This window comes from Periplaneta americana, chromosome 11 (assembly GCF_040183065.1).
Source record: "Periplaneta americana isolate PAMFEO1 chromosome 11, P.americana_PAMFEO1_priV1, whole genome shotgun sequence".
NCBI lineage: Eukaryota > Metazoa > Arthropoda > Insecta > Blattodea > Blattidae > Periplaneta > Periplaneta americana.
Genome location: NC_091127.1, coordinates 127,107,749 through 127,133,906, shown reverse-complemented (window position 1 = coordinate 127,133,906; position 26,158 = coordinate 127,107,749). Strand labels below are relative to the sequence as shown.

The following is a 26,158-nucleotide window of genomic DNA, read 5'->3' as shown; positions in this document are numbered from 1 at the left end:
TATGTCAATATTCCCTCTCAGTCACTGAGGATGACAATTGTGCACTTCCAGGCAAACAATGTTGGTTGAATAGATATGCCTTCTTAAACTGTGACTTACAAAGAAAACAACAATAAGTACGTTTTCGACAAAAGTGGGTATATGAAGTTGATAATCGTGTTTTGGTTTACTTACATCAAAAAATGATTTGTCATCAGTCTTCTTGGGTGGACCAGGAGTTGGTGTTGCTGGGGTTACTGACATCACCTCGGCCAGGTCTGTAAATAGTATAAATATTATTTTCGAGGTGTTGTGTGGAATGTTGTTTTAAAAAAACACATAACAGGAAATCGCAGGAAATTAGACTAATAGAAAAGGACATAATGCACTAGTTTTCCAATATTTTATGCACTGATGAAAAGGTTCAGAAGTGAGGCTAAGGAACAAAAATTTTCTTAGAAAATCTGCCTCAACATTATCTTGCTCATACTTTACTTGCACTTCCTGGGATTTGGACTTAAGGTAAGATCACACGTCGCTACTTTTGCTGCGCAACTTTTGTACTGCAGCTGCAAAAGTTGTGTGTCGTGTTCATACGTAAGCCAAAAGTAGCGCGCTGCACACTACTTTTTGTGCTGCACAACCCGAGCGCTGCAAAAGTTGCAATTGGAGATTGTGAGTCTGTTCACACACAAGGCGCTACTTTTGCAGCTGCAGTCGTGCTGCAGGTTTCCATCTCTGTGTTGACTTCTCAATATACATTTTGTGGTTATTTTTGCATTATTATGAAACTCATGCGATAGCTTACTTATCTATTATTTGCTTTCCTGTCCTAACTAGTATTCAGAAATTGGCATTATTTTTACTATAAAGCTTTTAAAAACGCCTATATACTTAAATGATAACCAACAGCACAGTCATGTAATCAATGTTGACAACCCTCTGTTTGAAACTATGCTACTAAAAATTTAAAAAATGAATTATATTGTCAGCGAATATGCTCAGACTGTGTTGTATATTTAATAACTGTCACAAATCATTTATTTTCATCACATCTAACATTACAATATATCCAAACAATAGAAGTATCACTGGTACATTTGAGTGGCAATACCGGTCGCAACCGCAGGAAAAGTTTCAGCAAAACCGATATCAAAAATGCTGCAGCTGCAACCCTGAGAATCCTGTTCACACGTTGCTACTTATAGCTGTGCGCAGCATGAAATTGTAGTGGGCAGCAGTTTGACAGCCGCTACTTTTCAGGTTGCACTGTTGTTCACACGTCGCAGTACAAGAGGTGCGCAGTTTTTTGTACTGCAGTGCTGCAAAAGTAGCGACGTGTGACCATACCTTTAGATCTTTAACATGGAAGACAAACACTCTAACATAAAATATTAGGTCTTCAATAACAGCTTTTCTGCCAAATTAACATACTTTAGAATTATGACCACATCTGGAGGCATTGGAAGCCAATCATAACAAACGTTGTTAGAGGTTTAAGTTGACATTCATTTATAATAATTTTACAGAAAAACAATATGAATACATCACTAAAAGGACACTGACCTATATAGCCCTTGCAATGGGAATCTTCCATAGCATCATAATATCGCAACTGGTGTTTGATAGAGTCGAGAACAAACCAGCGCTGTTTCCATCCTTTGAGCAACGCCCCACGCTTGTAGAGGTATCCTTCATGGGTTCTATTTTCAGCCACATTAGATGAATATTGATCGTAATATTGCTGACTTGATGTCTGGATTGTTGTGACACCTGAAAAATACATGATTTACACATTACAATCTTCCAGAGAAATCTCAGTATTCAGAGAAAACTTTTCACTATGAATCTCATACAGATGAGAGGTTATCAGATGACTGAGCTACAGTGCCAATGTTGAAGATATTATAAAGGATAAAGAGCAATAACATTTGCAAAGAAAACAGTGTGGGAAGGGATGTGTTGAACTAGCAGCAATAAGCTGATTGAGTTGACGGTTTGAGTAATGTCAATAGCTGATCAGTACATTGCTGATTTTTCTCCTGCCCTAGTTTTACAATATGATATTTCACCTAGCACAGTACTATAATAAATACTGTAACAAGTAGTATAAACCTTTTATAAAGTGATACATTGACTGTGACCTCGGTTACAACCTTACATTTGTTGAAGAAGAAGAAGAAGATCAATCAATCTTCTTAATGTATCCAGCTGTTTACTGACAACATAAAGTGCACTATAGTTCACTATAGTCTATTCAGCTTTTGTTTTCCATGAGAAATGAGGGGTATTTTGATCGGTGTTCATTATAGATGCCTGTTGCTAGTAGCCAGAATTGGGGTGTAGTCGATATATACTGCAGAGCTGTGTCTTCTGCAACTGGTACTGATGATTTTAATTTACTTCTTTTGCGGTTTATGGATGAACAGTATAGAAGAATGTGTTCCAGATCTTCATCATGATTATTACACCACAGACAAGTAGGATTATCAGAAATGTGAGATTGGTGTAGGTACAATTGTGTGACAATGTGATCTGTTCTGGCTCTTGTTAAAAATGTTTGAACATGTCTGGGTAAGTTTTTGTACATTTCCAGGTCTTTGGTTTCTTTTGTACAGACTGTAAAATTTTTCCTTTGTCAGAAGAGAGCCAATTGTTGATATATAGGTTTACAAAGTGAGACTTTACTGAAGCAAAAGCATTGGATAGAGATATCACTTGAAGAGGTCTTGGTTGCAAATATGTTGCCTGTTTTGCAATATTATCGACTTTCTCATTTCCAGGTATACCACAATGACTAGGTATCCATTGAAATGTTATTTCCTTTTGGAGTTTTTTTAGTTTACTTAGTTGTTTCTGAATTGGAATAATTCTATGTGCGTATAGGTTTGGTACATATTTAATTATATTAAATATAGCCCCCTTGGAGTCGATGCATATAGATTTTTCAGAAATTTGGGTAACACACTGAAGAGCAGCATCAATAGCTAGCAATTCAGTGATATGAAGCTTAAAATTTCTAAATTCATTAAGCTCCTAGGCTTAATCAATCAAACCTTCTCAAGTGCAAAGATACACCAGACTTAGGATCTACAAAACTCTTGCACGACCAGTCCTTACCTATGACAGCGAAGCGTAGACTATCAGGAGGGCAGATGAAGAAACACTTACAGAGACGGAAACGAGGTTCCTGAGAACTGCTGGTTATTCCCTACTTGACCACTAAAGGAATGAGAACATACTCAAAGAATTAAAAATAGCAATACAAGAATCAATATAGTCTGAACTGGAAAGAACATGTTGCCAGAATGCCTTATATGTGCTTATCAAAACATATCACATCATATATTCCAAGAGGTCGCAGAAACTTGGGAAGACTTAAAAATGATGGATAGAGACCTTAACAGACCACTAGGTCTAATACGTCGAATATTGATGATTACTAGACCGCGGAACTTCATGGAATTGCATGTTTTTATTGATTTGGCATATTGGAAAATTAAAAGTGAATCTTTGCCGATCATGGTTTTTATGTTCGAACTTTATTTTGCATAAATGCATATATCGAGGGTTCTCCTTTTTAAATGCATATATATTTTTATTTCATCATCGTCGTCATCGTCATCATCATCATCATCATCATCATCATCATCAGCCTTCAAGTGTTAAACGCCAGTGGATCAGTTATCGTCTCTTGCCAGCATTTCCTAGGTCTTCCTAAATTTCTTTGACCTCTTGGGACATACGATAAAATCTGCCTGGGCCATCTAGAGCGATCCATCCTCTTGACATGTGTCTGCCACTGAAGCCTGTATTGCTGCAAATAATGGACAATAGAGTCAATTTTTAATTCCTTCAGAATATCTACGTTTCGATGGAGGTCGAGAAGAGAGTATCCAGCAGTTTTTCGCATGAATCTCATTTCGGCAGTTGTTAGCCATCTTTCGTCGCATTTTCTTAGTGTCCATGCTTCACTGCCATAAGCCAAAACTGGTCTGCGAGAGTTTTGTAGATTTTCAGCCTTGTATGTCTTTGTACTTGGGAAGGTTTGAATACATTGTTGATGGTTCCAGCAGTCATATATTTTTATTTTGCATATTTAAATGCATATATTAACATCTTTCCTTGTTTTGCCCGATTTATTATTCAATTTTAAAATTTCTCTTGGTAAAAATTAGAATAAAAATTATGTGAGAAATAAAACCGATTATTATTTAATTACTGTTGAGGATATGAAATTGCTGCGATGGCAATGGATAGTCTATAACAGGGATGGGGAACTCTGGTATCATTAGAACAAATCAGGTATAGAATAATCCAACACATACGGGCACACACTTACTTGAGCTAACAGATCCGTTATCTGTATTGCGGTTAAGTGTTTGAGATGTGAGATTTCCATCGGCCACAGCCTTGTACTTAGTGCAGTTCTTGGGAACGCCCTCTGCACACTTCTCATGACAGCTGTAGCCACAATCTACACAGCGCATTCCAGTCTGCAAGCAGAACCACAAGGTATGATGCATACTACATTTATAAAACATAAGAAACTTTGTTGATTTGACTACATCTATGTGCTGATTTCCTGTTAATATGATATATAATATCCTATCAATCATATACACAAGGTATAATTATTTCTATATCACGCAGTAGGTATGGATCACTACATGTCATGTCAATAAATAAACAGACTTATAAATTATCGTTAATGAGAAACCAAGTGAATAAGTACACTATGTAACAAAGAATTTTTATGAACAAAACTTTAGTGAAGTGTGTGTTATAGAAAAGTGTCAAACAAAATGTCTGCATTGTACTCTTATGCTCAGAAAAGGCCGGAAAATGTAAACAGATCATTTGTGCTCCAACCAGCATATTTTCATAAATAAAAAGGAAATTGTTTACCTTTTCAGATATCTTCAAATTCAAATGCATATTTTTATACTTTCTCATTTTTTTGTTGCATGTTGTATTTGAGTTTCAATTTTTCGAAACAAGGTTAGGGAATATAAAGCCTAATTCTGAAGGTTAGAACTATCTACTTCGAAAGTCTGAATCTGTTTTAAAACTCATGTTCATTTATATTTCAAAGTGGTGCACGTGCGCGATTATGCTAATAAGTAAACATGACAGACCTAGTGATGGACTGTAGGAAAGAAGCTACAATTCAATTCATTTGTTTCTTTTTTTTTTTAATATGGCTTTAAATGTATTGTCATACAAAAGAGGTAGTACGAAAAGACTTGTTCCCTTCCTGATAGTCCGCCACTGGGTCTGTCGTGTTTACTTGTCAGCATAAAGATATGGCTACTTTTCGTGCTGTGCAACCCGAGTGCTGCAAAAGTTGCAATTGGAGGTTGCGAGTCTGTTCACACACAAGGCGCTACTTTTGCAGCTGCAGTCATGCTGCAGGTTTCCATCTCCGTGTTGACTTCTCAATATACATTTTGTGGTTATATTCGCATTATTAAGAAACTCATGCGAAAGCTTACTTATCTATTATTTGCTTTTCTGTCCTAACTAGTATCCAGAAATGTGCATTATTTTTACTGTAAAGCTTTTAAAAACGCCTATATACTTAAATGATAACCAACAGCATATTCACGTAATCAATGTTGGCAAGCCTCCTGTTTGAAACTACTCTACGGAAAATTAAAAAAAATTAATTATATCATCAGCAAATATACTCAGACTGTGTTATGCATTTAGTAACTGTTACAAATAATTTATTTTCATCACATCTAACATTAAAATATATCCAAACAATAAAAGTATCAATGGCACATTTGGGTGGCGACACTGGTCGCAACCGCAGCAAAAGTTTCAACAAAACCGATATCAAAAATGCTGCGGCTGCAACCCTGAGAACTCTGTTCACACGTCGCTACTTCTAAGCTGCGCGCAGCATTAAAAAGTAGCGGGCAGCAGGTTCGGCAGCTGCTACTACTTTTCGGGTTGCACCGTTGTTCACACGTCGCAGTACGAGAGTTGCGCAGTTTTTTATACTGCAGCGCTGCAAAAGTAGCAACATGTGACCATACCTTAGCCTCGCACATGTTATGTCTCAAGCGCAAGTGAACGTGTTTATGTTTTTGGTCATTTTTGAGCACGAGGGGGCAATACTTGCGATGTACATAACTCAAATTAGCAACCCAATCAGAGAGGGAGAGGAGAGGGGAGTGAGAGGGAGAGGGGGAGGGGAGGGGAGGAGAGCGAAGAGAGAGAGTGTGTGTGTGTGTGTGTGTGTGTGTGTGTGCACTGTACTCTACATTTAACATAGACTATACTAATACACTATAACAACATAAATTTTAGAGTTTAATTGTAACTAATAGTCTTAAAAACAAATATTATCCAGACCTTGACAGGTCCCCAGAGAACGTTGGTGCAGAGGTCACAGTACGTGGGGGTTGTATAGTTGTAGCGTTCAAAGCGATGTGGATGTGAGTACACATGTTGGGCTGCCTCTGCTGCCCCAACCATCTTGCCACGCATCAAGATTTCTAGTGTAGACCTCTTATGCAGCAGACGTCCATGTGAACGCACGAGTTGGGTACTGAATGACGCATGCCTCTGTAACAATTAAATATCACGCACAAATCTGAATTTTTTTTTTAGTAATGGTGGCACTTAACTGTTTGTCATTCACACATATAAAGCCAGTTCTGTAGATCAATTTACAGAATCATTGCTCAGGGTGTGCCATAGGAGGCTGGTCGATGCTACAACTGCGATAACATGAAATCTCGTGATTTCGCAAATGTGCGGACGCACATGCTAACAAAACCTTGTGTAACACAGGTCTCAATGAAGACAGTGCTCTGAAACTTTGTGTCATGTGTCTTCAAGATCGTCTAGCATCACTGCTGTGCATGCATGTCAATCATGTGATCCCTTTGTCCATAGCAGACACAGTCTCGGAATTTAATGATCACACCTCGTACATAAGAAAGCAAAAGCACTTTGAAAGCCCTCTCACTGTCACTAGACTTCCTGTTCGTAAGAAATTACTTCAAGTTTCTTGTTAAACTGGTAAAAAATGAAGTGATATTAGGCCTTACAATATCAAGCTCTTGGGATACCAAATATCATAATCTCAATTGTGATATTGCTATTGATAAAAAATACATCTGCTCTCCATTACTATTAGTGTAAAGTGCTACGTGAAGATTATAAAAAAAAATAATGTTTAAAAGAGAAATGACAATTACATTAAATAATATTAACTTATAAATGCGAGGAAGAACAACTTCTCTTTCTTCTTTAGCAGACAAGAATGCTGAAAGAAAATTTTCAAGTCCTTGAATCAATATAAGCATACTTACAGTCAGAGAGTCGGTGGTCGGGAGTTCGAGCTTGTCCCACAGCACCTTCCACTTCTGCGGCAAGTGACCCAGTTCAGTCTCCAATCTGTGGATCTCCTCCAGCAGGTGTGAGAAGGCATCAGGTACTATGCGCTCCACTTCATCATAACTGCATACAACATTTATCAAGCATGAGTTACTGAAGGATATATAACTTGGAAGAGGATGAACAATCATATTTCATGTCAAGCCGAAATACAAGCAATAAAATTCCTTCTTATTTGGCTACTGTAAACGTAACATATCTTGGTCAAAAAGTCTCAATGAATTTTGATGAAAAAATTAATATCATTTATCTGATTCATTATTGGCCAAGATGCATTCTGACAGTAGGAAAACATTAGGATGCAATTACATGATTTACCTTTAAAAAAAAGTAGGCCTATGATACAATTTCGAGAGAATATTTTTATCAAGACCAATTACAGCAAATGTACATAATGAATAACTTTTAAGGGCCGGTATTATAAATACTGTTTAAACCTTATGTTCAGTTTAAACTCAAGTTTTTCGTTCTGATTCGTATTATAAACCTTAACTACCAGTAAATCTTGAGTTAACTGGAGTTTAACTTGATTGGCAATCTTCTGCCATTTAAACTGCATGAAAACATGTAAAGAAGCATGTCTGTATGTGAAACACAAAGGAGGAAGTACAATTGACTGACAATTTTGTATTTTTATCCATATTCAAACTCGTTTCTGTTGAATTCTAATATGAAGCATTAATAAATGACGAGCCAACTTACCCCATGGTAACAACTCTCCGGGCTGACTTATTGGCAATACCATCAGCAGCTTCAGCTTCCTCCTCTTGCTGAGAGTCCATCTGGATCACCTCAAGATCGTAGCTGGGACCATGCGCCAACTGCTCACCAAGGTAATACTGCCATACCTCCAGACTTGGCAGTGCAGACTGGGGCCTCAACACCTGAAGTAAATAAGTTTTCAAGATAAAGAACAAATATGAAATTATAAATTGAAGGACTGAAGGAATATAGTTAGTGTAAATATTTTGGTAAGTGGCAATTAAGCTATTTACTATTTTGCAATTCAAGTATTTCTTTACAACATTCTCACCGTTGCTAGAGCTTTACAAGTGCTGATACATGTTCTGCATCTACAGTATCTCTCCTGAGGTTCATTACATAACATACAATTTGGAGACATTAAAATTCCCTGTCTACCTGGGTATATAAATGTCACTAAAGGCTATCATGTTCTACAATAAAAGATGTTGGATATCTCAAAATAAGATAGACATATGGAACAGGCTTGAAGCTCTAAACTATATTCATTGCTGCAGATGCTGCTCTTGTTGTGTCATATTTTGTGTTAAAACAACAGGAAAAAATTTACATTTCTACTTGTGTCTCCTGCTTCCCCCATCCTTTCTTTTTCCTTTTTTTTTTTTTTTTTTCTTTCCCTTACATTAGAGTTCATGATGAGTTCCAGACCTACTATGCTTTATCTTTTGGAAGAGATATTTTTTCTGTTGTAAAGAGTGTAAGTTTCTACATTCATGCTGATTCACTGTTTGTTACAATACAGTAACACTTCATTTACACGCTTTTATGGTGGATGGTGGTCTGAAGAAAACAAACGCGTAAGTAAGAAAAACGTATAATTTAAATTACACTTAACAACATGTGGAATAGCATTTCAACACTACATGAGAAGTACAAGTTAAGTGTATTTAGTAAAATTTTCGCAAGAGAAATTTAGACTCCATAGTTAAGCCATCTTTGAGTCTATAACAAGTACTCAAATTTCACATTTATGTTAAGGGTGAGATAATGATCTAATTCTGTACATTAATGCAACATTTATTGCTGTTCCTATTGAAAATTGAGAAAAGAATGGCTGTATCTGTGGTAATAGTTCTCCTTTTTACCAGTTTTGATAAGAACAACACTAAAATTTGTACAGTAATTACTGAATTAGATAATGACATCACCTTCAGCAGCACTGTGACATTCATCCTTTTACTCGTGTACTCTTCAGATAATACTGCTATTTGCGTTTTCAATGTTAAATAGAAGCCAATATACAAATCTACCATACGTATTACCAGAATGGTACTTAAATAATTAGTAATACCCAGAGCAGTGTATATTGGAGAGTACCGCATTCTTTTGATCTGGCAAATGTCGATGCGGCAGCCATATTTACTCCTGCAGAGACTCAGTATAACACAAGACTTGCATAGGAACACAGGTTTCTAGTGTAATAATCCTTTGCTATCTTGAAGAATGCCGTGTTGTTGTGTAGTTAATCAATGTGTAATCAATTGTTGTTATACAAAATTAGCATTATTCACAAACAAGACGAGGAATATACATCAGTGATTAATTTTCTCAACGACATAATATTTTTACTGTGAACTAAAGCAAGGAGATGCACTGCCACATTTACTTCTTAACTTTTCTCTAGAGTATGCCATTAGGAAAGTCCAGGATAACAGACAGGGTTTGGAATTGAACGGATTACAGCCTCTTGTCTATGCGGATGACTTGAATATGCTAGGAGAAAATCCACAAATGATTAGGGAAAACACAGGAATTTTACTTCAAGCAAGTAAAGCGAAAGGTTTGGAAGTGAATCCGGAAAGACAAAGTATATGATTATGTCTCGTGACCAGAATATTGTACGAACTGGAAATATAAAAATTGGAAATTTATCCTTCGAAGAGGTGGAAAAATTCATATATCTTGGAGCAACAGTAACAAATATAAATGACACTCGAGAGGAAATGAAAGGCAGAATAAATATGGGAAATGTTTGTTATTCGGTTGAGAAGATTTTGTCATCTAGTCTGCTCTCAAAAAATCTGAAAGTTAGAATTTATAAAATAGTTATATTATCTGATATATATGGTTGTGAAACAGAACTGCACGCATTATAGTCTTCACCTGACATAATTAGGAACATTAAATCCAGACTTTGAGATGGGCACGACTTGTAGCACATATGGGCGAATCCAGAAATGCATATAGAGTGTTAGTTGGGAAGCCGGAGGAAAAAAGACCTTTGGGAAGGCCGTAGATGGGAGGATAATATTAAAATGGATTTGAGGGAGGTGGGATATGATGATAGAAACTGGATTAATCTTGCACAGGATAGGGACCGATGGCGGGCTTATGTGAGGGTGGCAATGAACCTTCGGATTCCTTAAAAGCCATAAGTAAGTAATGACAAAATATTTATAATTGAAAACTTCAAGGTGGGCAAAAGGGGATGTTGGAAGCCATCCCAAACTGGTATAATATCGGTAACAAAAACAGTTCTTGATTTTCAAGAAAATTGTCTTAAAGCGAACTTCAAATATCTTATGCCAGATAGATGCATGCAGGATGCGTTAGAAAATTTATTTTCTACTGTCCGTTCCATAAATCCTACGTAAATCCGAAACAGAAAGGTCTAGTGAAGATGAATGTTAGTAAAAGACAATTGATATAGGCTAAATTGTAATGTAACTGAAAATATAAATAGCGACTTGAGTGAACAACAAGTTCTTTACTATTTGTTGGGATCAGTTTTGTTCAAAATAAAACAAGATAAGTTATATAGTATTTGTGAAAACTGTTTTTCATGTCTAATAACTGATAACAGGGATGAATTTATAAATTTTATTAGCACATTAGTGACTCCCAAGTCGTATAAGGTAATGTCACTTGTATACCCTTGTACATTCGTATTTGATATAATTCTATATGCAAAAAAATGTGAAATATTGGTAGAAAATGAGTTGAAATTAAAGGATTTGAAATCTTTATTCATTAAGCCTAACACTTCAACTCATATGTTCCCAACATGTTATAATATTTTTGAAAACTTCTTATCACTGTATTTTAGGACTAGAATATATTTATTGTTAAGAAAATTGTCTGTTATGGCAAATGCACTACAACAATCTGCTAAATGTGGCAGTTGAAGTGTTGGTATGAGAATTGCAGTAGAAAATTGCTGATGTTATCCCTATTGAAATGGACATAACATAAATAATAAAGTGTTATCTCTAATGAGTCATTTCACTATGACAATAATGTTTATTAATCCTAGTCTCCTGTATTCAATAAACCACAACAACATGTATGATATCGCCTTTAATGACCTTCCTTCTAGCATTACTGCTTATGCTTCTGTGCCGAGCAAGGAGTAAATATGGCCGCCGCCGTGAATGCGGTACTCTCTAATATACACTGCTCTGGTAATACCTACTTCAAATGATGAAGGATGGGTGAAGCAGAGAAAAATTCTCTCCGGCACCGGGACTCGAATCCAGGTTTCCAGCTCTACATGTTGACGCTTTATCCACTAAGCCACACCGGATTCCAGTTCCGATGCTGGATTGAATCCTCTCAGTTTAAGTTCCACTTTTTAGTTTCCCTTTAGTGGCCAACCCTCATGCACTGTGTCCCAAATGTGTGACAGTGGCACAATGTCCAACACACTATGTGCAGAGATGCACTCATTACGAGTGACTAAGTGGCCGGGATCCGCTCCACCCATCCTTCATCATATTGTCACCTGAATGCAAGAACTAGGTAACTTGATTTTTCATATTTTTTGACATTGCCTATTTACTTATTTATTACACTAAGGAATATGTCTCGTTTTCTTTTACCTATTTGTTATATTGGAAAATAGATGTCGCTGGTATCATTCTATTAGTTACCTAGATCCTGGATTACATTTTGTGCGATTTTTGCTATGTTATAAAAGAGGTAACTAAAAAACGCAAATTTCGAGTTACCTAGTTCTTGCATTCAGGCGACGATATGATAATGCAGAATTCCTGCACGGAAATTTCGTATGTACTTTGGTATATCACAATAACCAATTTCAAATGTTTAACAGTGAGTGAATTTAGGTTTATCTTTTTATCTATATCAGTTAAAGGCTTTGAACTTACAGGATGTTCGGTGTCAGGGGTGTACATGAAGTTATAGAAGAGTGGAGACCTTGCATTCTGTTTCTCAATGTAATCGAACACAGACTGTCCAAGATTTGGACCTGCATTGTTGCCAGCCAGTCTTCCACCTGAAACAAATTACAACAGTGTAATATTGGTATTAGCTCCACTAAGGACTATGGATCCCTGTTATTTTAAAAACCTAGCCGCAAACTACCTATTTTTTAGAATTTCGTTACCTACACAAAGCTATTTTTTAAGGAAATATGGAATACCCCTTAAAGTAGATTGTAAAATGAAAATGAAAATGAAAATGATAGTCAGGAGGGAAAAAAATGACATTTTATTTTACCAACTTCTATTATAAGTTAACAAAATATTACATGTTCAGCAGGTACTCACCCTAAATATGATGCCATAGATCATGTCTCTTTTTGTCCCAAACAATCCCTTCCAAACCTGACTCAATATTTTCTACTTTTAGTTTAAAATTTGAATCAATGTTGAACCGATTTCCATGCTTCTTCATAATAAAATGTCGAAATATCTGTTTACAAAGATAATATGTGGAATAAAAGGGGATTACACGTTTTAAAGCTTTTTTATCTTCTTAAATTCAGGAAAAACCTTCTCCCAGATTGATCCAGAGTACATTCTTTGAAAAACGTTTTCATTGAACCATAACAAGTCAACCAACAAATGCATTTTGCTCTTCTGTGGATAGAGTTGTTGGGATGTAGTATGTAATCTCTGAAGCTAACAATATTTCAGTGAAAATAATGTGAACACATTTCCAATATTTGTCAATGTTAATCATATTTTGTAGATTATCTATTATTATTAACTACAAAGAATGCATTTTATAAGTAAACTCTTCAAGATATTTTAATTTTATTTTTAACTTGTACATTTTAGATTGGTATTTTTTAACTTCAATTATTATTTATTGTAAGTCTGACCACTTTTGCAAACTTTAACTATATGTCATGTAAATTATACCTAACACATATACAATTATTTACGTGTCTTTTATGTATTTAAAGTGTTGACTTACCTTATGTTCTAATTATAAGACCGAAGATGCTCGAAGTAGAACAAAAAACGTTTGTGAACAAAACCAAATTAAAATAAATGTTTTGAAATAGATAAGCCACAGACGGAAAATTCATCACTTAAAGCTTATTAATTGACTTATCGGAACCATAATGTCTATAAAATTAATAAAAGTACGATGTTTGTACACTACAATCAATAGGTACCTGGATAAACCCCTTCATCATCTGAGCCTGTGTCCACACTCTTGTGATGTGAGGCTAGGGAACCACGCTTGTCCTCCACAGCTGCGATGCCATATTCCACCCTCTCCAGTTCGCAGTCCAGGAGGAAGGTGCGGAACCGACATGACACTGAGTGATAAGCCAGGAAGCGAAGGAAGTAGTCATTGAACTCAAAAGCCAGTGGAAACTGTCTGTGGATCTGTAACAATTATAAGACATAATTCCGTAACATTTCTGACAGATATTATGTGATGTCAACACATCTTTCATTTGTGGGCGTGCACACAAGCACACACACACACACACACACACACATGCATAGCAAGAAGCAGAGGGAAGAAAGTAGAGGGAGTGAGAGAGAGAGAGAGAGAGAAGTTACATCTCCGATATACTGATACCCCTCCCCCCTCCAACTTTCAAGCTGGTATTACTTAATCATTCTGTAAACGTAACGCCCTACCACACTTGTGGCTCATCCGGCTTCAGTACAGGATACATCTCCGCCATACCATAAGTAAAGATTTTCAGTCAAACAGAACCCCCTCCCATTTTTTGATATAACTAGATAACGTTATCAAAATTGTTTTGTGAAATTATTTTCATAACGTTAATACAATACAATTTTCGCGTAGTTTCTGACCACAAGACTGGTCCTGGGCGCTGCGTAAATCCAAGCATGATGCTGCATATCTTTTCCAACGAATTCAGTGATTTATAATTATGAAACAACTACTTGTAAATGCAGTCTCATGAAAGTCACTGTGTATAAAGTCATAAGAAAATAATTGTTTCGCATCTGAAAGGACTGTATATGCTGCAAAACCTCCAACTTAGATTAATTTAATTTAATATGTCATCATTTTAAATATGTATATTCATTAATGTTTTATCTCATATTTATATTTTACTTTTTAATACAATATGGTTAATGTAACCCATTGCATATCAACACAAGAATTCAATACAGGTAACAGTGATCTGAAGATGGTTTATAAAACCGAAAACGTTCATCTAGTAAAATAAAATAAAAACATCACATTGTAATATAAGATAAGTTTATGACGGACTTAAAGAAAATATTAAATTAACAAAACTTATCGGAACAAAAAATGGGTATAAAAAAATGCTACAGTAGTGTATATCATGGTATAGCAGTGTATGGCGTGGTATAGTAGTGTACGGCATATTATAGCAGTCTATGGCATGGTACAGTGCGTAGTGTATGTCATTTTATGGCATGGTATAGCAGTGTATAGCATAGTACAGTAGTGTATGTCATAGTATAGCAGTCTATGGCATGGTACAGTACGTAGTGTATGTCATTTTATGGCATGGTATAGCAGTGTATAGCATAGTACAGTAGTGTATGTCATAGTATAGCAGTCTATGGCATGGTACAGTACGTAGTGTATGTCATAGTATAGCAGTGTATGGCATGGTACAGTATGTAGTGTATGTCATTTTATGGCATGGTATAGCAGTGTATAGCATAGTACAGTAGTGTATGTCATAGTATAGCAGTCGTATAGCATAGTACAGTAGTGTATGTCATAGTATAGCAGTCTATGGCATGGTACAGTACGTAGTGTATGTCATTTTATGGCATGGTATAGCAGTGTATAGCATAGTACAGTAGTGTATGTCATAGTATAGCAGTCTATGGCATGGTACAGTACGTAGTGTATGTCATTTTATGGCATGGTATAGCAGTGTATAGCATAGTACAGTAGTGTATGTCATAGTATAGCAGTGTATGGCATGGTACAGTATGTAGTGTATGTCATTTTATGGCATGGTATAGCAGTGTATAGCATAGTACAGTAGTGTATGTCATATTATAGCAGTCTATGGCATGATACAGTACGTAGTGTATGTCATTTTATGGCATGGTATAGCAGTGTATAGCATAGTACAGTAGTGTATGTCATAGTATAGCAGTGTATGGGATGGTACTATGACATTTGACAGCAGTGATGCGACTCCAATATACATCTTTCAAAGACTCCTGAGTCAATCAACTGTTAAAGGTCAACTGAAATATATTGGATCAAATTTTTAATTTCTTCCCACTTCAAATGAATTTTTGGAAAAGACTGGAGCAGAACTAGTGGACCAAATTTCAATAATAAATCATATTACATGCAAACTTAACAGTCAAGATGCGATAGGTGTCTGAGAAAATGAAAAATATCTTGCAGAAGAACAGAAAAATCAAAACTCTTCGTAAAATTTCTGAAGTTATTTAAAGTGGGAACTGTAATGCAGCCAACACAGATATACAAATAAATGACATAAAAACTTGATATAATATGCACCTGTAGTTTCAGTTTCAGTAAATTCTTTGCATACAAGAACTTATTATTATTAGATACTCATTATTCATTTAGTTTCAAAAATGCCAAAATGTGGGTTTTTGACAATTGTAATAACACGACGAAATGAAAATGAAAAATAAAATCACACCCTTCAGGCAATTATTATACCTGTAGGTTATGTAGTTAGCATCCTCCCTCTCCTGTTATCCATATTTCAACGTCTCATATTGTTGTCAAACAGAGGCCATGCAGGTCTTGTACACTGAAGTCTGAACCACACTGAACCACGTAACGGCACAATAAAATTACTCCAATGTTTCGGCCTTAGTAATGACCAAATAGTAAGTAATGCATATAAGTACTGTATCTTACTTGATGTACGACATCCAAGAACTGCAGGAACGTGGGAGCAAAGCCACTGGCTTGAGAGGTAGCGGCCAGATTGCTGCGGTGGCTGAACCTGTGTCCAAAGCCCAGCCACTCCTTCTCCACAAGCACTCTGAAGCCATCCAGAGTACGGTAGTGGGGGTCCAGGCACAGCTGCGCCACAGAAGAGACCTGCACAGCATAAGCACATGCTGTATTTAAAAGTTATTCTGCATCATGTATGTGTAATACCAGAGCTACAAGTATGTAACTGTGTAAGACAAGATTTCTTCTTCAATTCTGGAAGGAGAGACTGAAAAAGACAAGTACTGCACAGGCAAATGCAGGAAACAGTTTTTAAGGTGTATAATTATTTAAAACGTTGACCAACAGAATGCTGCCAGCCATCATGGTGCTGGCTGCAACATTGCCATCCCTACAAGAAACGACTGCAGAAACATGTGGTGTGCAAAGAATTGTTAGTCACGGAATCAAGGTTTATTTGGTGTCATGCTTACAGTAATCAATGGCTAAGGTCATTATTTTCTTTTAAGAATTTAAATTCTCTCCAGTGCTATATGATTGCACACGGACGTGAAATACGATGTGGCAATGTTGTATGCTGCCTTGCTCTCTCTCTCTCTCTCTCAACACAAACGCTAGCAGATGACCACCTTTCCAATTGCCGTCAACTCTAGTTCGCCTCTTAACCCTTTGCAGCATAGTGGTTGTTCAGAAGAACCACCATTTTCTTTCTTTCTAAATTTTATGGCACAGATATTCCACCAAGGAACCACCTCTTGAGTATACATAGAGGTGCTATTTATGCTTTGAAATTGTGTACAGAGTTAAAATGTTGAAAAAAATTGATCGAAGCTTTGTTATGATCCATGAAATGAAAAACATAAAAAAATTAATTTGTGCCACAAAGAGTTAACATAATACTAATCACATATTCGGGTACACCTATGTTAAATATTTTTACTGCGCCTTATCCATCACTCTCTGTTGCATCTGAACCCTCAAACTTCGAATTTAGTGGCAAGTCTTCGCCTGCCATAATTATTTTTTAAAAGACATTTCAGAAATTGAACTTGAGTCTGAAAAGCCAACTGGTTGAGTTGTTGCTGGGTTTTCATTATATATACATACTTGTGCTGTAATGTCCCAGCCTTCCTCTAAGCAGATCATGACTGAAGACCCCTGCACATCCAGAAGATCCACCACCGCACCTGCCAGTTGCATGATGTTCTGCAGCTGCTGCAGCCACTCAGAACTCTCTATCAATCTGCAACAAGAAAGAAGTATACTTAATAATTTTCCAGCAAGAAGAAAATGTATAGTTAAATGGAATTCATTATAAAATAAGGTATAAGATAAAATAAAGCTGTATTAATAAGGAATATGAATACAGGTACTCCCAATGCTCAGAAATGAACTTCTAAAATAAAATTTTAATGTCAATTTCAATGGTCTTGCATCTGCAGCAATTCACTGCAGGTTCGAACTCTGCCAAGAACAATGGTTTTTGTTTTAAAAGAAAAAGTCCAATGTGTAGCTTTCTTCAGGAAGGAAATAAAACTGGAAGAGGAGGGTCCTAAGTCACATGAAATATGTGCGCATACAGTAAAACCCTGTTTTAGCGTTCCTCTTTTTTTAGGAATTAATCTGTTTTAGCGTTCCTCTTTTTTTTTTTTTTTTTTTTTTTAGGAATTAATCTGTTAAGTCCCAGCCAAATTACCATAAGAATAAAGTAATTAATTGCCACTTTTAAGGAAAATTCTGCTTTAAGGAATCATTTTCAAGTGGATTTTGTGACAATGAAGCCCGAAATATCGACCCGACTTTCCATAATCAATAGTATACTGGCATATTCGATAGGTGCATCTCAATCAATAGCAATGCGGTACCACATGGTGGCATTATTTTTTATCGTTCTTTATGGTCTAGTTTTGCATTGCTTTCACAGGGTGCACGCTTTACTTGCTTTGTTCGCGTGAGTTGTGTGGATTCTGTTTCCAAATTCTTTTTTTTTTTTTTTTTTTTTTTTTTTTTTTTTTTTTTTTTTTTTATGCGTAGTAGTTGTTATCTAATGCTGGGCTTTGGCAATGAAGCCATTAGTGTTCTTACTCTCCAATATTTCTCTGTGGTGGATCCATCAGGTAGAACTTCACAGGTTTGTAGATGATATTCAGTCATTTCTTCTTCTTTGTTGCATAGATGACAATTTGGGTTCGTGTAAATTCCTATTTTATTCAAGTGTTTGGCCAAATAATCGTGTTCTGTAAGCAGTCTGAATTTTGCTACTGCAGATTTACGTGGGATTTCTGGAATAATTTCTGCTTTTTTATTAAAATGCTCCATTTTTATCATTGGCTTTGTTACATAGTGCTTGGTTTTGCTTGATTTTATATTTGTTTTTAATTAGTATTTTCATGGATGTAAAAGGTAGACTTGTATTTGTATTCTGAATTAAGTTGGATCCTTTTTTGGCAAGAAAATCAGCAGTTTCATTCCCAGCAATTCCGCAATGTGCAGGTATCCATTGCAATTGAACTTTTTTCTGTAGTTTTTGAAGTTGTTGGATCATTTTCTGACATTCTTTAATTTGGATTGACATCATTTTATATGAATTTATTGCATATAATGCTGCTTTAGAATCAGAGAGAATGACAGCATTTTGAAATTTATCTATTCTGTATCGTGGGTGTTGGAGTGAGATATGAATAGCCATTATTTCGGCATCAGAATTTGTTGTATGATATCCTGCTGGTTGATAAAATGAGAATAATGCACACGTAATTCCTGATCCTGAGTTGTTATCGATAGTAGGCCCATCTGTGTAGATATGTAACCATTCTTCTGGTGGGTATCTATTGTTCACAGCTTCTAATGCTGCGCTTTTAGTACAGGTTTGGAAGTTTCAGATTTTGTAACTGGTTCTTCTAAATCTAGTTGAATGTTAATTGGTTCGAAGGTTAGAGGGTTTTCTCTTACATACACAAGGTGCAGTAAATAAAAGTTAGTTAAAAAAAATGTCTATCTTTGAACTGCACTCCCGAAATTCAGAATAAGAATCAATTTGTATAGGATATTATTTTGTTGTTAGGCGTAACATTTTGGCTATTATGATGCTGTTTCCGCAATTAGATTAAATTTCAATTAAATTATGAAAACGATTTCTTGTTTGATTACAAATGAATGCACCATTTGCTATATCCCAAATTCCAACACGGATGCTGACTTCTGCTACACTGCACTGGGCTCAACAGTATACATAAAAAAGAAACAAACTCAGCCTTACTTTATTGGGATGTCAGAAGTAAAATGGAATAATTCTCCATACAGCCATATGAACAACAACGATTTCTTGTTTATGAGAAAATTATAAGAAATTTATTAGAATTAATTTTATTTGGCAAGTTCTGCAATAAATATCACATGTCTCAATGGTAATCAACACAGGTTCAAACAATGTCGAAAAATTATTAATGTCATCTCGAATCTGGGTGCTCTACAGCTCTTACTAGTTTGAACAAAGTTTTTGTAATATCCATGTAGCCTATACTGGATTGTACTGGTCTTTGATTTAAAGTTTCCCAACCTGTTATTCTTCTGTAATGTTTCAATATGTACTGTAACGTGTGAAGTTAAGCTTTCATATTTACATGAAATATGCTAGGCTGTTTCCTTTTCTTGCCTATAAATCTACACTATAGATATCAATCATATCCAGCCGTGGAACTGAAGCCAGATGGTCATGGCGAGTCCTCGGCCTTACTTCATTTCACCCCTTTGGTCTGATTATCTGGTTGGGTTTTTTCCAAGGTTTTCCCCAACCAAAAGGAAAATGCAGGGTAATCTTTTGGCGAATCCTCGGGCCTCACCTCATCTCACTACATCTCGCCAAAATATTAAAAAAAATTGTAGAAAATTGTAAAGAATTGTACAAAATTACAAAATTGTAAAACTTTAAAGATTGTAAAATATTGTAATAATTGTAATTGTAATATTGTAAAATTTTGACTTGTTCCACCATCTTAAAGCTTCATTGCTCATGTAAAATCTATGGAATATAATAAATGAAATGAAATAATACATATTAGGTCTATTAACGGATATATGTCCCATGAAAGTTTATCACTCTTCATTTTTTCTTATTACATGACTCTTTGATGAAGTATTTTCTATGTCTGTGTTCAGGACTATTTTCTAGTATTTTTGTTATTTAGATAAACTGATATCATAACTGCATTCATGCATTCTTGTGTAGGATGAACATACCAAACATGTATATAACATTTTATCTTAGACGCTGCCTGCAGTGCACCATGTAAAGGTGCATCTTTATTGCATCAAGAATAAATGATTACGTATTACAAGAGAAATGGAGGAATACTGACAGAACAAACTAGAGTAATCTATTAACATCTGACTTAATAATGTCTTTTTCCATGATAAATTTCAATTTGGATCTTCAAGATTGAAGACTAGCTCATATAGCTAACACTGCACCTTTAACTTCATAATTTAATATATTATATCACTTCTACCTTATATTTTGCACGAGGAAATAAAAATATTATTAATGACTCAATAATAGAAGGAGAATTAGTAAATGTCAGAATTGAAATTGATCCAAAACTCATTAAGAAGCAAACGCAGAAGCTGTCACTCACTTGTGGAAGCTCTGTTCAGGTTCTGGATTTGGTGAACTGGGAATGCACGCTCGCATCAGCTTCTTGAATGCAGCCTTGGTGTGACGGACGTCATAATATTCCACTGGGATGAAGTCTGTCTTCGGTGCCGAATCTGCCTTCACACCCTGTGACAAAGAGGAAACCAAATTACAAACCTTCCCTTATATACATAAGATCTTATGTACAGCAGTTTAAAGGGCAATGACTAGTTGATTGCTTTTGAATGATTCTGTATAGGATCATCATTTAGGCTCTTCTTAAACTCTATTAGTCAGATCATGTAAGAATTTCTTTGTAGAGTTAAGACATCTGAAAGGCGGAATTTATTACTTTAAATTAGAATTCTTTTGGTTTTGTTTTTAATAGTTTAAGTTTATATTAACAACTACCTCTGACTAAGGTTCTGGCTGATGAATCTATCTATCATTAGGCAGTACATCTTACCTGACGATATGTGTGAGAGGAAGAATTGTTTGCATACATCTCAAGTCTCATTAGTGAACTATGTTACCAGTCAGTGATGTATGCAATGGTGAGGGAGGGGGGGGGGGGGGGGAGAAAGGAACTGGGTACCCTACCCCATTAATTTCTGTGAGATACTTCCCATGAGTGATGCCTTATTGGAATCACTTATGAGGTTTCAACTGGTCTTCGGACTGTTGACTAACATATATTAACCATTTTAATTATAAAATGTTTCAGATAGCTTTTTTCTTCCATATTTATGTGATTTTTCTTTACAGTCCAATCTCAGAGCCATTGTAATTTATTAATTTGCAGCACTTTCTCTCATATTTTTATTTCCCTTTTTTAAGATCCAAGAAAACTGGAAAAATTGTGAAGCTGAAACGAGAAACATACTTGTGCCTTGAAAATACAGGTGTTTCAGAAATAAGTACAGATTTTTTAGGGATGATTGATTAGGTCTAGGCAATCATTTTAAGTAAGGGAATATAGGGTCCTCAAGTGGCAAGTAATTTTGACACTATGCAATACCAAATTGCCATCTATCCACCTGGAGATTAGGCAGCAGGCAGAGCACTTAGAGGTCTACTTTCATTTGTTTACATTGGTATACCACCTTTCGAAGATGTGATGTTCTGAAATTTATCAGATGACTGCTCATTTCACGTTGTGTTACTCCTACCTTGACGCATGTGTGCTGGACTTGCTTTTTTCTGAATAGACTATCGTTAAAGGTTCATATTATCACGCCACTTGATTTTTATTTGTGGAGATATATGAAGCGTTGGCTGGAACAATGTTGTAAGTTACAAAATTTTCATTCGGCGTGTTTCCGTGTGTATGTCATGTTACCTTACTATACTCCTTGGCTTGCAACTGTCCATCAATGCAATACGTGAGATTTGTCCACCCAAAAGTTTGCTACCCTGGAACAACGTTGTACGTGTACACATTTTTCAGCTCCTGTAAATTTGACCAAATGTAACTTATAATGTTGTTTCAGCTGGCATTTCATATAAAGGCTCGTGTGTATTGGAACCCCGTAAATACTCGGGAACAACTAGTAGCACTAATTGACCTGCTGCAGGTGATGTCTGAAATCAAGCACATGAAGTATCTTCATTGTTCAATGATCCATGGTCCGATGATGTGATTTGTGTAATCAAGGCAATTGAGGACACTTTAAACACTTATTGTGAGATACTTCCCAGTATATTTAAATAATCATCATCATCATCATCATCATCATCATCATCATCATCATCATCATCCGGTCAAGCCTTGGACCTAGTGCTCTGTTGTGGTCTCTATGGTTTCCTGCCATCGCTTCATAGGTCTTCCAATAGATCGTTTTCCATTAGGGTAATACACTAAAATTGATTTTGGCTATCGGCTCCTCGGCATCCTTTCCACATGGCTCTTCCAGTTAGTTCTTGTATTTGTGTAGGAAATCAATCATGGGTGTAATTCCTAGTTCTTTCACGAAATTTCTTCACTTCGTTTTCTCTCCCAAAGTGTGTGTCCTGCTGTTTTCCTCACTACATCTTCCCTTGTGGGAATACCAACACTGTCATCATAACTACCATGATCATCATCTTTATCAACATCTCCACCACTATAGTCCCATCACTCTAATTTCCGGCAGCCAATCGTATTGCAGGTCGGCTACATTTAAACGTGTGCACCTTGTGATTCGCTGATTCATTTCTTAAGGCTCAATAAATACTTAATATAATCGCCTGCCATTTTAGCTCTTTCATTGGCGTTCGCAGAAAGCACACGAAGACGTTATTTGCCGCTCAATTATTTGCTGAATTACATTGCGTTTGATTTATTATCATAGGAGCTACGACATGATAATGTTTAACAGTGTGGCAAATAGATTCCTCATATGGTAGATCGGCAACGTAAGAACAAAAATGGCGAACGATACTACCTACCTAGACTTTATAGAGCCTTCACTTTCTAAGACGTAAGCAAAGAGGTGGAGTCATGCCGGAAATAACAGCATCGGGACTATAGTACCAGCACTATTATCCTGGAGATGGGTGTCAAGAATGCCCTCCACAGTTTGTTCCTCACCAGTGATCACATCCTTCATAATAAAAATGCGTGGTCACAGAACTTTTTATAGTAAATTTACGTTGGCAATCGCAATTTTATGTTCAATTTTTCGCGTGGACGCTATTTTTGTTTCTTCCTTTTGGGAGAAACAATGTAAATTATGGAAAGCTTGACATTATGACAGTGTACATACAGGAGAAAAAATATATTATAATAATACGAAAATTGAAGGGATCAAGAAAAGGAATGTTGTAAATGACAAGAAAACATTAACTGCAGAAATGTAAAAGCAGGCTTCAACTGTATATAAGAAAATATACAACCTAGAAATTTCAAGTGATTTAGTTATTCTAAGGGTCTGTCAAAATAACACATGACAATATGTTTTCCTCTGAACACCATTACTGTAATCATATTTGTTGATATTTACGACTTACATTGATGAGAATTCATAAAGAAGTACTTTAGTACTCTGCATATGAATATCCTCCACCGTTAATTTCATCACCTGCTCAAAAACTGGAACTGTGTTATCACATCTATTCAATTATACTGCACCTTCATCTGGGCTTTCTCGCCGAGAATGTAGAGAGCAGCCCTCTGGAAGGTCTGCACACATTCTGTGCCAGAGTCAGAATCCGCTGAGTGGCGGGGGTTCCCCCTGTGGGGTACAGAGAGTGTTGTGAGTGACCCTTGAGAGCTGTGGCGACGATCTTTCAGAGAACCCCATCTCCCAAAGCTCTTTGGACCCTTTCCTCCACTAGACCGTGGAAATACACTGGAACACGTGCAACTTTTCATACATACAAGTAACAATACAAGATTCACCTCAGCCAGCTTCTTGTGTTTTCAAACGATACAGCAGATTAAAATTTAGTTCCAAACAATTACATATTACAGTATTTCTCAGTTTAGAAATGCTAATTAAAATTTATTTATTTTTTTTTGCTATAATATTACTACGTTTTCTTCATTAATAGTCAAAAAATTAACAATGATGTGTATAATATTTACTTTATAAAAACAGAAATTATCTGTTTCAAAAGTGTGACAAATTTATTTTAAGAGAACATGCATCATTCTATTTCTTTTATTAAACTCTTTCGAAAACCGCACTGTCATTATTCTAAAAATAAAGTTAGAAGATAACTAGAAAAGAAACAAATCTGCCCTAATTCATATTTTTCAGTTTTCTCATCTTCTTTCTTATCACTGGGCACAAATCTTTCCTAGCTTCCCTAGTAGCCACTAAAATGGTATTTAAAAATTAATTTATCCCATACAGCACATAAATAGATGTACCTGACAAGACCATATGATGGTTGTACATATTGGAAATAATTAAACGTCAAGATCAAACTATGGTGGTGAAGGAGAAATGGGGGACCAGGAGAGCAGAAAAGGTAAAGAGACAAAGAGGAAAGAAAGAAGAATAAGAGGAGATAATGAACAGAAGAAAGAAAATGGCAAATATATATTTTATAAATATTACATCATTAACAGACTGAAATTGGATGTGATACACTCTAAACATGTTATCCCACGTAAAAGCTATGAAAAGTAAAAAGAAAATGTATGAATTAAAAATGAAACGCTTGCTAGTTTTAAATTTTATTTATTTCAAAGTTTCCATTTTCAATTTGCCACACTTTTAAATCAGATTATTAAAACATTACTATCTAAACTAGGGATGGGCAAACTTTATTCTTAGACGAACACAGAGACTACATTACTAATAATAATATTAATAATAATGGGCTTCAAAAAAAACCAGCCATATTTAATGAAAGACTAAAAAACTGAGTAACTTACAAAGATAAGATATAACATTTGATTATTTTTTACGGAAGAATACTACAAGGTGGGGCAGTGAAATAGGAAGAAAGTAAGGAAGGGTTGTAGCTGACTTTAGAGGGGTGGGGATAGAGGGATTTATTCTAGCACGACCTGTACACTCTACCGTTTAGTCAGAATGCAATGGTGGACGGTTCAGAAGCGTGCCTTCACTGTTAAAACATATTACCAAAACGGTAAAAGTTTGGTGCGAGCTCAGCGCACATTCCACATTAATTTCAATGTTCCATGTAATCGACGAGTACCATCTAATCATGCGATAAGATTGAAGCGAGTACATCAACAACTAAAAAATAGGTTGGGAGTAAAAAAATAGTGCGAACACCAGAAAACATTAAGAGGGTTAGGCAGGAGATTTGAGAGAAGTTCGCACCACTCTGCCCATCGACATTCTGCTGCTCTCGGAATAAGTAACAGGTCTGTCCGAAGAATTCTTCACAACGATCTTCACTACCATTCTTATAAAATTCAGATTGTTCAGGCTCTGAATGAACGGGATTATGAGATTCGACAACAATTTTGTCAGGAAATGCTGAATCAAATAAATGAAGATGAAGATCTAATGAACAACGTCTGGATAAGTGATGAAGCTTACTTCCATCTCACCGGTTATGTTAATAAACACTTAACTTCCGGTATTGGTGTGAGAATATCCCTCGAGACCTTCACAAAAAGCCTCTCCATGCTCAAAAAGTGACAGTATGGTGCGCACTGGACCTTCTTTTTTGAAAATGAGGCTTTCAATGCGGAGTGCTATGTAGAAATGTTGCAGAATTTTTTCACTCCACAACTCGTCCATTTTCCTGTCAATAACACACATTATTCCAATAGGATGAGGCTATGTGCCATACTGTACG

The 26,158-nt window shown here is 35.9% G+C and overlaps 1 protein-coding gene across 4 annotated transcripts in view; it reads right to left on the bottom strand.

Annotated features, from left to right (window-relative positions):
• The window catches only part of Sbf (SET domain binding factor), a 125,196-nt gene that overhangs the window by 5,360 nt on the left and 93,678 nt on the right, over positions 1-26,158 (bottom strand). For 2 of the 4 annotated variants that reach the window (XM_069840023.1, XM_069840025.1), the window contains 12 exons: positions 24,006-24,225; positions 20,898-21,043; positions 17,371-17,506; positions 16,225-16,410; positions 13,520-13,736; positions 12,261-12,388; positions 8,095-8,276; positions 7,308-7,455; positions 6,343-6,555; positions 4,322-4,475; positions 1,546-1,752; positions 175-257 (listed from right to left, as the gene is read on the bottom strand). In XM_069840023.1, the coding sequence (XP_069696124.1) occupies positions 175-257; positions 1,546-1,752; positions 4,322-4,475; positions 6,343-6,555; positions 7,308-7,455; positions 8,095-8,276; positions 12,261-12,388; positions 13,520-13,736; positions 16,225-16,410; positions 17,371-17,506; positions 20,898-21,043; positions 24,006-24,225 (2,020 nt within the window). The remainder of the gene's footprint in view (positions 1-174; positions 258-1,545; positions 1,753-4,321; positions 4,476-6,342; positions 6,556-7,307; positions 7,456-8,094; positions 8,277-12,260; positions 12,389-13,519; positions 13,737-16,224; positions 16,411-17,370; positions 17,507-20,897; positions 21,044-24,005; positions 24,226-26,158) is intronic. The other 2 variants (XM_069840024.1, XM_069840026.1) reach the window with 2 other exon arrangements.